Below are 14175 nucleotides of genomic sequence, written 5' to 3' on the forward strand. Positions count from 1 at the left end.
TCCTGGTCGATATTCCCTTTATGTTACTTTTAATATCAATTTGAAACAGATGTACATTTACTAGTTTTGTCTAGTATGGGCTTTTATTTTATATTTTTATTTTTTTACTTTACAATACTGAATGGGTTTTGCCATACTTTGACATGAATCCACCACAGGTGTACATGAGTTTCCAACCCTGAACCCCCCTCCCACCATCCTCCCCATATTATCTCTCTGGGTCACCCCGGAATGGGCTTTTAAAATAATGCTGTATGTTCCTGATCTAGAAATGCAAGAAAAACATTAAAAAATGAAAGCACATTATTCCTCCTTAGGGGGAAAGCTAATACCTGAGGCTTGGTCCTCATTTGTCACTGGGAGAATGAGCATTACCGCTGTGTGGTGGGAACACGGATTTTGCTAGAGCTCCTTTGAAAGCCTAATGGCATCGCATTAGTAAATATTAGTGTACAGATAGTCTAGTGACACAGGGGAGGGCACAGCCACACACTCCTCCTGATGAGAGTGGGTGCTCCTCCAGGAAGGGAAGCATTTCACAGGGAAGGGTCACCTGCAGGCAGCCCACACACCCACTCTGCCCTCGGGGTGCACAGATGCTATAAAGGTGTGTTCTCTACATGTGAAAAGGTATGGGCACTCTATAGCAAACCAGGCAATCTAGTATTTTAGCTTTGATGAAACTAGCCATGTATTTCACAACTACCTCATTTCACAGGATGTAACTGACATGGTTCATTTTGCATTATACATATGTTTTTACAACCAAAACATTTTAAATAAAAAATTATAAATCCATTCATCTGAAAAAGACTATAAGGAGGGAAAAGATATTGTTATATATGAAACTTCCCCTTTTATTCCTTATTCAGCTCAGTACTTTTTTCTTCTTCCTTTAAAACTACCCCCTTGCATAAATTATTTGCTGCACACAATGCAAACAAAACAAAACAAAACAGCTAGCTTTTCTTTTAATTTTATTAACTTTTCCTGAGTGAAATATCCAAAACAATTTTCTGCTGGTTTCACTATGGCTTCTCTAATTCTGGTAGGATTTTTCACATATTTCATAGATGCAACGAATATTTGACCTCACTGAAGAAGATGATGATAATACAACATTTTGTTCTATGTCCAAGATTAGTTTAATAATAAAATGAGGGCTTCAGATCATGCTAACAAACTCCCTTTATCACTGATACTATCAAAATTCAAAAAAATAACGTCACTGCTATTGCAAAGTGAGCATTTTTAGATTTACAGGGACTTGCATTCTGTTTTCCAAAGCATCTGGTTATATAACATATTTTTCTACATATGCAAGCTGTGTGTATAGATAGATGGATACCAAGTTATATAGAATGTGTTGGAATGATTAGGTTTTCTCGTGTATTTTCTGACATTTAAAAAACACAAATATCCTTAGAAATGTTTGTCTCCTAAAAAATTTCAAAAAAAAAAAATTTCTTGTTAACCGACATCACCACAAAAGCATAAATCATCGCCAAGTTTTGCTGTCTATACGCTGGACTTTGCACTTGGACCTCCTTGTGTATTCAGCTATAAGGAAAGAGAATCTGGGCAAACATGACCACCCCAACTCACCTCTGCAAATCGGCCGGTGGTCGCTCCATGCAGCCAGGGTCTCTGTGACTCTCTGACACGTTATGCTCTTGGATCCCTGGAGCACGTAATTGTCCTCGCAGGAGAACTGTACATTTGCACCAACCCTGAGCAATTACAAAACCAAAAACAACCTGGATTACTCATGGAAGATGTCTTTAAAAGAAATCATCACAGTGCTGCTACCACGTAATGCCGTCAAAACAATATAAAAACATTAAGTGACCCATTAGTAATTATTCACAGATAAACCCTTTAATGCAGCACAAGACTTGGGTTCAAATTCCCATCTTGCCAACTCATCTTAAATAAATATATGATCCTTAAGGCATCTTCTCTAAAATTAAGCAATAACAGACATGGCAGGACCAGGTGTTGCAGCTTAGGTAAGGAATGCATCTGAAAGGAGTAAACCCTGGAATCAAAACAAAGCTGGATGTCCTTCCATGTGGATAAACACCCTACCAAAAAAAAAAAAAAGAAAAAGAAAAAGCCCAGGTTAAGAAATGTCTCAGTATACAAAAAGACAAGGACTCTAGCATTCCATTTATATGATGTATCAAATATAGTCAAATTTATAAATTAAAAAACTGGAAGGGTGGTGACCAGAGGCTAGTGGGGTCTAGGGAAAATGGGAAGTTATTAATTCAAAGGCATAAAGTTTAAGTTAAGTAAGGTAAATAATTTCTAGAGATCTGCAAAACATCACTGTAGCTTAGTCAATAGCAATGTACACTTAAGATTTTTTTAAAGATACTGTTCAAATTAAGTGTTCTTATCATCCTTATAAAACTTGCTTCCAATGAAAAACAAGGGAAAAAATGTCTCAGTAAAGAACTTGTTGGGGCTTCCCTGGTGGCTCAGCGGTAAAGAATCTGTCTGTAACACAGGAGCCCCAGGAGACGCAGGTTCGATCTCTGGGTTGGGAAGATCCCCTGGGGGAGCATTCTTGCCTGGAGAATTGTGAGGACAGAGGAGCCTGGTGGGCGACAGTCCGCGGGGTCCCACAGAGATGGACACAACTGAGGCGAATGAGCACACACGCATGCACAGACCCCATCACACTGTAACATGTTGGTTATGTTTAGAAGACGGCTGGTGCCATCATGTTTCAGAAATGCATCTTACAGGAAAAGATGCTGTGTGTTAGAAAAAAGTGACCTATCCAGCCTAGAGCCAGATGGAAAATTGTTTTGGCTCCAGGGCTGCCTCAGGAAACATGAAGACTTAAGGCTGGGAGCGGTAACGGAATGTGATCTCAGCATCACGACTCAGCAGGTGCATGAGGAAATGCGAGAGGCATACCTCGGGTCTGAGCACACCAGATCCCTGATCCCTTCTTCTAAGCCTGCTGTCTGGCAATGAATTCAGTGCAGTGTTGCTTTATAATGCTACAAGCCTGTTGTTACAAGAGGAAATTCTGCCTGTGTCCTCCATTTGACAGGCTCCAAGGTTGAGGTTGACAAAAATGGGAATGAAAGACAGTCTTTTAGAGAATATGAATAGTTGTCCGTGTAATATGTAAAGTTATTAATAGGTAAAACATAATGAAAAAAATCAACAAATACTGTCTTTTCTTGCTTATGGAAAAAATTCTGGTCTGCAATATCACAGTGGACATTATTCCAGAGGTGAAAAGCAAAGGAGAAAAGGAAAGATATAGGCATCTAAATGTAGACTTCCAAAGAATAGCAAGAAGAGAAAAGAAAGCCTTCTTCAGCGATCAATGCAAAGAAATAGAGGAAAACAACAGATTGGGAAAGACTAGAGATCTCTTCAAGAAAATTAGGGATACCAAGGGAACATTTCATGCAAAGATGGGCTCGATAAAGGACAGAAATGGTATGAACCTAACAGAAGCAAAAGATATTAAGAAGAGGTAGCAAGAATACACAGAAGAACTGTACAAAAAAGATTTTCATGACCCAGATAGTCATGATGATGTGATCACTAATCTAGAACCAGACATCTTGGAATGTGAAGTCAAGTGGGCCTTAGAAAGAATCACTACAAACAAAGCTAGTGGACATGATGGAATTCCAGTTGAGCTGTTTCAGATCCTGAAAGATGATGCTGTGAAATTAAGGAAACAATTCCATTCACCATTGCAATGAAAAGATTAAAATACTTAGGAATAGATCTACCTAAAGAAACTAAAGACCTATATATAGAAAACTATAAAACACTGATGAAAGAAATCAAAGAGGACACTAATAGATGGAGAAATATACCATGTTCATGGATTGGAAGAATCAATATAATGAAAACGAGAATACTACCCAAAGCAATCTACAGATTCAATGCAATCCCTATCAAGTTACCAGTGGTATTTTTCACAGAACTAGAACAAATAATTTCAAGATTTGTATGGAAATACAAAAAACCTTGAGTCACCAAAGCAATCTTGAGAAAGAAGAATGGAACTGGAGGAATCAACTTGCCTGACTTCAGGCTCTACTACAAAGCCACAGTCATCAAGACAGTATGGTACTGGCATAAAGACAGAAATATAGATCAATGGAACAAACTAGAAAGCCCAGAGATAAATCCATACACATAAGGCACCTTATCTTTGACAAAGGAGGCAAGAATATACAATGGAGAAAAGACAATCTCTTTAACAAGTGGTGCTGGGAAAACTGGTCAACCACTTGTAAAAGAATGAAACTAGAACACTTTCTATCACTGCACACAAAAATAAACTCAAAATGGATTAAAGATCTAAATGTAAGACCAGAAACTATAAAACTCCTAGAGGAGAACATAGGCAAAACACTCTCTGACATAAATCACAGCAGGATCCTCTATGATCCACCTCCCAGAATACTGGAAATAAAAGCAAAAATAAACAAATGGGATCTAATTAAAATTAAAAGCTTCTGCACAACAAAGGAAAATATAAGCAAGGTGAAAAGACAGCCTTCTGAATGGGAGAAAATAATAGCAAATGAAGCAACTGACAAACAACTAATCTCAAAAATATACAAGCAACTTATGCAGCTCAATTCCAGAAAAATAAATGACCCAATCAAAAAATGGGCCAAAGAACTAAATAGACATTTCTCCAAAGAAGACATACGAATGGCTAACAAACACATGAAAAGATGCTCAACATCACTCATTATTAGAGAAATGCAAATCAAGACCGCAATGAGGTACCACTTCACACCAGTCAGAATGGCTGTGATCCAAACGTCTGCAAGCAATAAATGCTGGAGAGGGTGTGGAGAGAAGGGAACCCTCCTACACTGTTGGTGGGAATTCAAACTAGTACAGCCACTATGGAGAACAGTGTGGAGATTCCTTAAAAAATTGCAAATAGAGCTGCCTTATGACCCAGCAATCCCACTGCTGGGCATACACACTGAGGAAACCAGAATTGAAAGAGACACATGTACCCCAATGTTCATCGCAGCACTGTTTATAATAACCAGGACATGGAAACAACCTAGATGTCCATCAGCAGATGAATGGATAAGAAAGCCATGGTACATATACACAATGGAGTATTACTCAGCCGTTAAAAATAATACATTTGAATCAGTTCTGATGAGATGGATGAAACTGGAGCCGATTATACAGAGTGAAGTAAGCCAGAAAGAAAAACACTAATATAGTATACTAACACATATATATGGAATTTAGAAAGATGGCAATGATGACCCTGTATGCAGGACAGCAAAAAAGACACAGATGTGTATAGTGGACTTTTGGACTCAGAGGGAGAAGGAGAGGGAGAGGGTGAGATGATTTGGGAGAATGGCATTGAAACATGTATAATATCATGTAAGAATCGAATTGCCAGTCTATGTCCGATGCAGGATACGGCATGCTTGGGGCTGGTACACGGGGATGACCCAGAGAGATGTTGTGGGGAGAGGGGTGGGAGAGGGGTTCATGTTTGGGAATGCATGTACACCCGTGGTGGATTCATGTCAATGTATGGCAAAACCAATACAGAATTGTAAAGTAAAATAAAAAATAAAAAAAAAAAGAGAGAGAAAATATATATATATACAAGCAACTTATGCAGCTCAATTCCAAAAAAATAAACGACCCAATCAAAAAATGGGCCAAAAAACTAAATAGACATTTCTCCAAAGAAGACATACGAATGGCTAACAAACACATGAAAAGATGCTCAACATCACTCATTATTAGAGAAATGCAAATCAAGACCGCAATGAGGTACCACTTCACACCAGTCAGAATGGCTATGATCCAAAAGTCTGCAAGCAATAAATGCTGGAGAGGGTGTGGAGAAAAGGGAACCCTCTTACACTGTTGGTGGGAATTCAAACTAGTACAGCCACTATGGAGAACAGTGTGGAGATTCCTTTAAAAAATGCAAATAGAGCTGCCTTATGACCCAGCAATCCCACTGCTGGGCATACACACCAAGGAAACCAGAATAGAAAGAGACACATGTACCCCAATATTCATCGCAGCACTGTTTATAATAGCCAGGACATGGAAACAACCTAGATGTCCATTGGCAGATAAATGGATAAGAAAGCTGTGGTACATACACACAATGGAGTATTACTCAGCTATTAATAAGAATACATTTGAATCAGTTCTAATGAGATGGATGAAACTGGAGCCGATTATACAGAGGGAAGTAAGCCAGAAAGAAAAACACCAATACAGTATACTAACACATATATATGGAATTTAGAAAGATGGTAATGATGACCCTGTATGCAAGAGAGCAAAAGAGACACAGATGTGTAGAGCGGACTTTTGGACTCTGAGGGAGAGGGCGAGGGTGGGATGATTTGGGAGAATGGCATTGAAACATGTATACTATCATGTAAGAAATGAATCGCCAGTCTATGTTCGATGCAGGATGCAAGATGCTTGGGGCTGGTGCATGGGGATGATCCGGAGGGATTATGTGGGGTGGGAGGTGGGCGCGGGGGTTCATGTTTGGGAGCTCATGTACACCCGTCGCGGATTCATGTCAATGTATGCCAAAACCAATACAGTATATATAAAAAAAAAGTGTGTTGGTATTTTTTTGATCCTCTCAAACTAGGGTGCTAGTGTCTCACACAATATTTTGGGTATCATCAAACATAAAGGAAGGAAAATGATATTATTGTTTCCCCCTAGCATCCGTCTACTTCAGTTCCAAATACTGTCATTCATAGTTCTAATGGATGCCCTCCACCCCAACAAAGTATCTTTTTCATACATGCTTCTCATACATCTGATCAACTTAAGGCATTCTTAGTGAATCTTGTTAATGTTGAATGGTAAATCTCACTTCTGAAAATATATTATATATTTTGGATTTATTTTCCAAAGTAGGAGAAAATATGGCCAGAGTTGCTTTTTAGAAGTCATAAGAGTATCCATTAATAGAAATATGATTAGACTACATTATTCCATATGCATTTTAAAGAATACAATGTTTCTACAAAATGAGCAAAATATGTAGCAATACAGAGAAGAAAAAGATTTTCTACAAAATTGTTACCCCAGGTAACTCTTAGCTTTATAAGTATCTGAATCTGTGTATCAGGAAAAATCAGCATAAAGCTATTTTTAGAGTGCTAATAGAATCACAAGTACACTTTTGTTTCTATATTACAATAATTGTGCCACTTCTGATTTTATTACAAGTTAACTTTTAAAATGTTTTAAGATACTACTATTAGATTGCCCCTTTGTTCTCACTTACTGAGACAGAACTCTCTCACACCTAACAGAGTTCATACCCTCCTCTGATTTTTGTCAGACAAAAATTAAAGAAGCTCTTCTACCAGAGGTGAGGATTCTTCCCAACGTTCCATAATCACCATATGGTACTACAGAAGATCTAGTCCAGAAATCTCTATCTATGTTCTGGGAAAATCTGTTCAAAGTATGTACAGAATCCATTTCTTAATTTCTGGCCTGAAACCTTTTGACAAATGATTGAAAATAACAACCGATAAAATAGTGAGGCTTTTCTACTTTCAAACAATAAAAATCACTAATAAGCAACCTCTGTTCTTGACTGTGCAATGGAAAACAGAGCCACCGATGGTTAAATTCTACATTGTGATGAATAAGGCGACACTAGAAACTGATGACGACCCAACTTCTAATTTATTATTTCAACCTCTTGCTTTGGTTTTATCTAGTGCATAAATTAGTCCAATTTAAAATCCATGCACACTTTCAACTTCAAATACATAATAAACTAAGCTTTTATTTATGATTAGATTTTATGATTACTATGTTTGAAGGCATACATATAACATTAGGAAAACTAATTTGGTTTTCTGGAAAGTACTCAGAAGAAAATAACAGAAAAAATATTAGTACCTTCCCACTGGCAAATGAATTCAGAACTCCTTAGATTAATTTTGTCAAACAATTTTGACAATTGTGAATAGTTGGAAATTAGCACAAATAATTTAGAAAACTGATTTTGTGTAATCTCAAGATAAACAGTGATTGATAACAAATATCCAAATGGCAACTAAGTTAAATAGTTGAAGCAGAATGATTTTGTATTTTAAATAGAAGAGAAGAAGAGAGAAAATAACATTTTTTACCTGCATTGGTTCACAACTGGTTATGGTCTGGCTTTTAGGATGAGGTGCCCTGCTAGTCATAAGAATGCATTGTTGAGCTAATGGGGGTAAGAGATACTTCATCAAACAACTATTGGACAATGAGGTAAATAAATATAAATTAATATTGGGAAAAATGATTTTACCTTTAGTGAAAAGGTGCTCAGGAATTGAAAATTGTGTTGTGTATTAAAAGATTCATATAATTAATTTGTTGTTGTTGTTGTTCAGTTGCTAAGTCATATCTGACTCTTGTGACCCCATGAACTCCAGGACTCCAGGCTTCCCTGTCCTTCACTATCTCCTGGAGTTTGCTCAAACTCATGTCCATTGTATCGGTGATGCCATCCAACCATCTTATCCTCTATTGCCCCCTTCTCCTCCTGCCCTCAATCTTTCCCAGCATTAGAGTCTTTCCCAATGAGTCAGTTCTTCGCATCAGGTAGCCAACATTTTGGAGCTTCAGCTTCAGCATCAGTCCTTCCCATGAATATTCAGGGTTGATTTCCTTTAGGATTGACTGGTTTGATCTCCTCACTTTCCTCTAATTGAGTACCTGCATACTAGAGTGAAACCCACCATAGAAAGCCCTGTTGGTTTCAGAGTTGGTGATTTGTTCAGGGAACAGCAAGTAGCCAGGTTTGTCCTGAAGACTGCTGCTCCAAAAAGGTGCCCATTCCTTCCTGCCCCAGAGGTTTTCCCCTGTAGACTCCAGGATTCTGGGTGCTCTCCTGTTCCTCCCCTCCTCCTTCCCCTCTCTTTGAGGTAAGCTTTGCTCTTTCATTGCTCCACACAATATTTCATTGGAGAAATAACCTGAAGCTGGGAAAAGCTAGGAAAAGAAGCCCCACAGAGAGGCAGCTCCTAGGAGAAGCCTCCCCAAGAGAATGCCTCACATTTCATTCACCTTGAAATCCCTCACCACCTCCAGCAGAGCTTGTTGTACTTACAGTATCCCTGAGATAGATACTTGTAGATGACTACACAGGACAAACAGGAGAGAAAGACATGAATTCAGCCACCTTGCACCTCGCACTAGATGTGCAACCAGCCACCACAGTGCAAGACTCCAGGAGTAAATTTCAAGGGTGGTGAGTGAAACCCACCTCAGGAGCCACCTTGCTAGCCTGTGTCTGCAATCACGTGCCTCTATTTCATAAGAAGCTGTTTTGGATAGCCTACTGATTCTTTGATAAATTGGCCATACTGCCCTGGGGAAAGGAACTCTGATGCTCAACTTTATATGCTCCACTGATGGCAAGACCTGGCCCTAATACATCCAGACTGACTTCAGGCTGCAAGACGGTCTGTGGAAACCAGCCCCTCCCTCCTAAGGCATCATCAGAGGTGTGCACAGCCTTGGAGTCAATGGCATCATTGAGAGATGCATGTGCGGCTGGTGTGAATATCACAATCCTTTAATTAGCCTTTTGATTGTCACACATTATGTGTCATTTCTGGGTCATTTTTCTTCTTATAGTGACAAGTTTTACACTCGTCTCTTCAAGCCTTAAGGCAATTTAGTGTCACTAAAAACGCATTAGAGAGTAGATGGAAGTCTCTAGCCTAAGGAAAGAAAAGAATCTAATATTTCATAGGATTTTTAGATACTATATGTTAATAAAAGCACAACAAAGGCCCCTGACAGAGATCTGAATACAAGCAACAATAATGCTGTGAACAGGGCTTCAAATGACAGGGACCTGCAGACTCTGAGAGATCTCAGATGTGTGTGTACAGCATTTAGAAGAGTCTTCCCATGAATCTTTCCTATGAATCTTCCCATAAGAAAATTTAATTTGCATCTTCTGAGTATGTCCTAAGTTCATGGGGATCCATTATTCAGTAAACAAGAAGATTTTTTCATCTGACCAAGTAGAAACATGAAATTCTTAAGATTCACACCCACCCATTTCACATAGGTGGCTTTCATTGTTCAGTCACTCAGTTGTGTCTGACTCTTTGCAACCCCATGGATTGTAGCATGCCAGGATTCCCTGTCTTCCATTATCTCCTGGAGTTTGCTCAAATTCATGTCCATTGATTTGGTGATACTATCCTACCATCTCATCCTCGGTCATCCCCATCTCCTCCTGCCCTCAATTTTTCCCAGCATCAGGGTCTTTTCCAATGAGTTGGCTCTTTGCAAAGTATTGGAGCTTCAGCTTCAGCATCAGTCCTTCCAATGAATATTCAGGACTGATTTCCTTTAGGACTGACTTTAGGAAGACTCTCAAGAGTCTTCTCTAGCACCACAATTCAAAAGCATCAATTTTTCAGCACTCAGCTTTCTTTATGGCCCAAATCTGACATCTGTATATGACTACTGGAAAAACCATAGCTTTGACTAGATGGACCTTTGTTGGCAAAGTGACATCTCTGCTTTTTAATACACTGTCTAGGTTTATCATAGCTTTTCTTCCAATGAGAAAGAGTCTTTTAATTTCATGGCTGCAGGACCAAGCTGAGAAAAGGGTGGATCAGGGATCCTAGGGAAAGCAGAAAAGGTATCTTGGGGCAGGTGATGCTGAAACCACAGCAGGCCATGTAGATGTTCAGAGTCACACCATGGACAGCACCTGCGCAAATGAGTGTTCCCTGGCTGCCCCATACACCGTCTCTTCTGTGCTGATGAGGCTTTGCTGGCCAGTGTGTTTGCTTCACCTTCTTTCCATATGGACTCAGCGCCTCATGATTACTTTCACCTCTGGGGAAGAGAGATGGGAGGCTTGTCCCACCTCGGGGTGTTTGCTTGGGTCTCCTTCTGCCTGGGCTGGTCCCACCCCACTACTTCACAGGCTTCGACCCACTCCTCATTACCCTCTGAGTGTAGCTCTGAAGTCACCTCCCTGGAGCCTCTTCGAAAGAAGAATGCCTTTCCTGCTCAGTGTTCTGGTTTGTCCTAGTATCTCTGGAGCATGTCATGATTCTGAGGGCTCAGCATATTTTGGAAAGGAAGGAAATTCATGAATTAATAAGTACAAGGATGACAGGGATGGGTCCTGCACCTCCCAACCTGTGGCCCCCGCTAGTGATCTGAGCTTCCTCTCCCTGCTTCCTGTGGGAGGAGTGACTATGAGCAGAGGAACACAGGTGTGGAGCTGCCTCAGTGCTCCGCTCCATCAGGGCCCCGACTCCAGCTCTCCCCGCATATGCCCTACCTCTCTTCTCGAGGCTGTCCTTGCTCCAGACCCAAGGACCTCCCGCTCCTCGTCTCTTGCCTGCTATCCAGATTTGCTCTGAGCAATGTTTGATGTAATGTCCCTACACCAGACTATGTGATGGGACCATATGGTGAGCTGTCTTGCCCACCCAGAGGCAGCTCCACTTCATCAGAGCAAGAAGTGGCAGAGCAACATCTTGGTCCCTAAAATCCCTCAAAAGTCAAGGAGAGGGGAGGGCCCCCCACCAGGTGGGCACCCTCTCTGCCTCGCACAAAGGGCAGCGTTGGTTCTAGTTCTTATTGAACACTTAACAGAAGTCTGCTCTATAAAGAGAGCTGAGAAATTAATTTAAAAACACATGCAAAAAACTGTAGATGGCATCAGTAAGCTAAAAACTGATGAATCCTCAGGTTCCTAATCTTCCCACATGTCTGCTCACTTGCTTTTCTCCTGTCCTTCTCTCCTCCACACTTTTACAAACAGGAAGATCAGGAAGCACTCTGGATCAAATTTAGGAGGGTGGTATGAAAAGAATGCAACTGACAGGTGAAGTGGGCAGAACAGTCAAATCCAAAATCACTTAACAAGTTACCCTCTCTATTACTAGCTGGCTTCCCTGGTGGCTCAGATGGTGAACAATCTGCCTGCAATACAGGAGACCCAGGTTGGATACCTAGGTTGGGAAGATCCCTCTGGAGATAGAAGTGGCTACCCACATCAGTATTCTTTCCTGGAGAATGCTATGGACAGAGGAGCCTGGCAAGCCACAGTCCAGGGGGTTGCAAAGAGTCAGACATCAGTGAGAGATTAATACTACTTTCATTAACTAACTAGCTACCCTAGAATATAAATACAGAAACATGTAAAGTAATTAGCTTCCAATTAAAATTAAAAAATTAATTTAAAAATAAATACAGAAACATAGAAGATGTCTAAACCAGCAATTGTCAGCAAGTGTCAAATGCATCAGAACTCAAAGAGAGCCACACAGGTTCTGTAGAATCATATTAGTCTTTGGCAAAGGCATGACTAAGAGACACAGAGTTTTATAGCTTTGATGGACCATGGGAATTATCATATTCTATTTCTGTTCATTCTTTACAGATGAGGAAGCCAAGAAACAGAGAAACAATCTATAGTAAAGAAGGTCATTTTGAGGAATCTCCAAAGGGGACATGTGTATACCTGTGGTTGATTCATATGGATGTATGTCAGAAACCACCACAATATTTTAAAGCAATTATCCTTCAATGGGGAAAAAAAAAGAAGAAATGTAAAACAAGATCACTGTAGAGTGTTAATATTTAAACGATCTCTGAAATCTCATTTTTGGCAGTCATAATAATGTGGCTAGTAAAATAGTCAACTATCTATTACATTTTGGAATTAAGAAATTGATGCATGCTTCAATAACAATGAACAATTCTCCCAGAAAACTATTTAAACGGATATTTTGACAAAAATTAATTTGCTATTACAGATACTGTGAAGACTGGGAGAGACAGAGGGAGAATGTTCCATGAATTCTACTCAGTGGATTCTTCATTAGAAACAGCTTTAAAAAAAAAAAAGAAAGAAAGAAACAGCTTTAGCCAGATAAATGGGATCTGAAACACTGCAGTGTGCCCTTTTTCTAAGGGACAAAAAGGTTTCAAATAGAGTGAACAGAAAAATACTGGTTGTGGCATTCCTTTAAGTAGTTCTTAAAAATACAGTCAGTGGTCCTTGAAAGGGCAGTAGTCACTGACAAATATTTTTTCTAGACTACTTCAGTTTCATAGTATTAGTAAAATTTCAGTAGAAGGTAAAGTGCCTGCAGTCAGTAAATGGCATAGAATAGTATTATGTTCCTCAAATTTTTTTTTTCAAATTCTAAAAGCACTTTTAATCCTGTCAGGGGACTTTGGTGCTGGAAATCAAATGCAAGGTGTTAGGAAAAGATTTTTTTTCCCCATTTCTCACTGATTATGTAAGTTTTCCTGTACCCCAGTTTCTCCTTCCATCTGATGACACATAACTCCATCTCAGTTCAGTTCAGTTCAGTCACTCAGTCGTGTCCGACTCTTTGCGACCCCATGAACTGCAGCACGCCAGGCCTCCCTGTCCATCACCATCTCCCGGAGTTCACTCAGATTCATGTCCATCGAGTCCTTGATGCCATCCAGCCATCTCATCCTCAGTCATCCCCTTCTCCTCCTGCCCCCAATCCCTCCCAGCATCAGAGTCTTTTCCAATGAGTCAACTCTTCACATGAGGTGGCCAAAGTACTGGAGCTTCAGCTTTAGCAGCATTCCCTCCAAAGAAATCCCAGGGCTGATCTCCTTCAGAATGGACTGGTTGGATCTCCTTGCAGTCCAAGGGACCCTCAAGAGTCTTCTCCAACACCACATTTCAAAAGCATCAATTCTTCGGCACTCAGCCTTCTTCCCAGTCCAACTCTCACATCCATACATGACGACAGGGAAAACCATAGCCTTGACTATATGGACAAAGTAATGTCTCTGCTTTTGAATATGCTATCTAGGTTGGTCATAACTTTTCTTGCAAGGAATAAGTGTCTTTTAATTTCATGGCTGCAGTCACCATCTGCAGTGATTCTGGAGACCAAAAAAACAAAGTCTGACACTGTTTCCACTGTTTCCCCATCTATTTCCCATGAAGTCATGGGACCAGATGCCATGATCTTCGTTTTCTGAATGTTGAGCTTTAGGCCAACTTTTTCACTCTCCTCTTTCACTTTCATCAAGAGGCTTTTTAGTTCCTCTTCACTTTCTGCCATAAGGGTGGTGTCATCTGCATAGCTGAGGTTATTGAGATTTCTC

At 40.0% G+C, this 14175-nt stretch overlaps 1 protein-coding gene across 1 annotated transcript in view; it reads right to left on the minus strand.

The window, feature by feature from the left end:
* The window catches only part of CSMD1 (CUB and Sushi multiple domains 1), a 2078553-nt gene that overhangs the window by 574741 nt on the left and 1489637 nt on the right, over positions 1-14175 (minus strand). Inside the window, exon 9 of the mRNA XM_040243208.1 lies at positions 1606-1730. Coding sequence (XP_040099142.1) covers positions 1606-1730 — 125 coding nt within the window. The remainder of the gene's footprint in view (positions 1-1605; positions 1731-14175) is intronic.

This window comes from Oryx dammah, unplaced genomic scaffold (genome assembly GCF_014754425.2).
Source record: "Oryx dammah isolate SB20612 unplaced genomic scaffold, SCBI_Odam_1.1 HiC_scaffold_7, whole genome shotgun sequence".
Lineage (NCBI taxonomy): Eukaryota > Metazoa > Chordata > Mammalia > Artiodactyla > Bovidae > Oryx > Oryx dammah.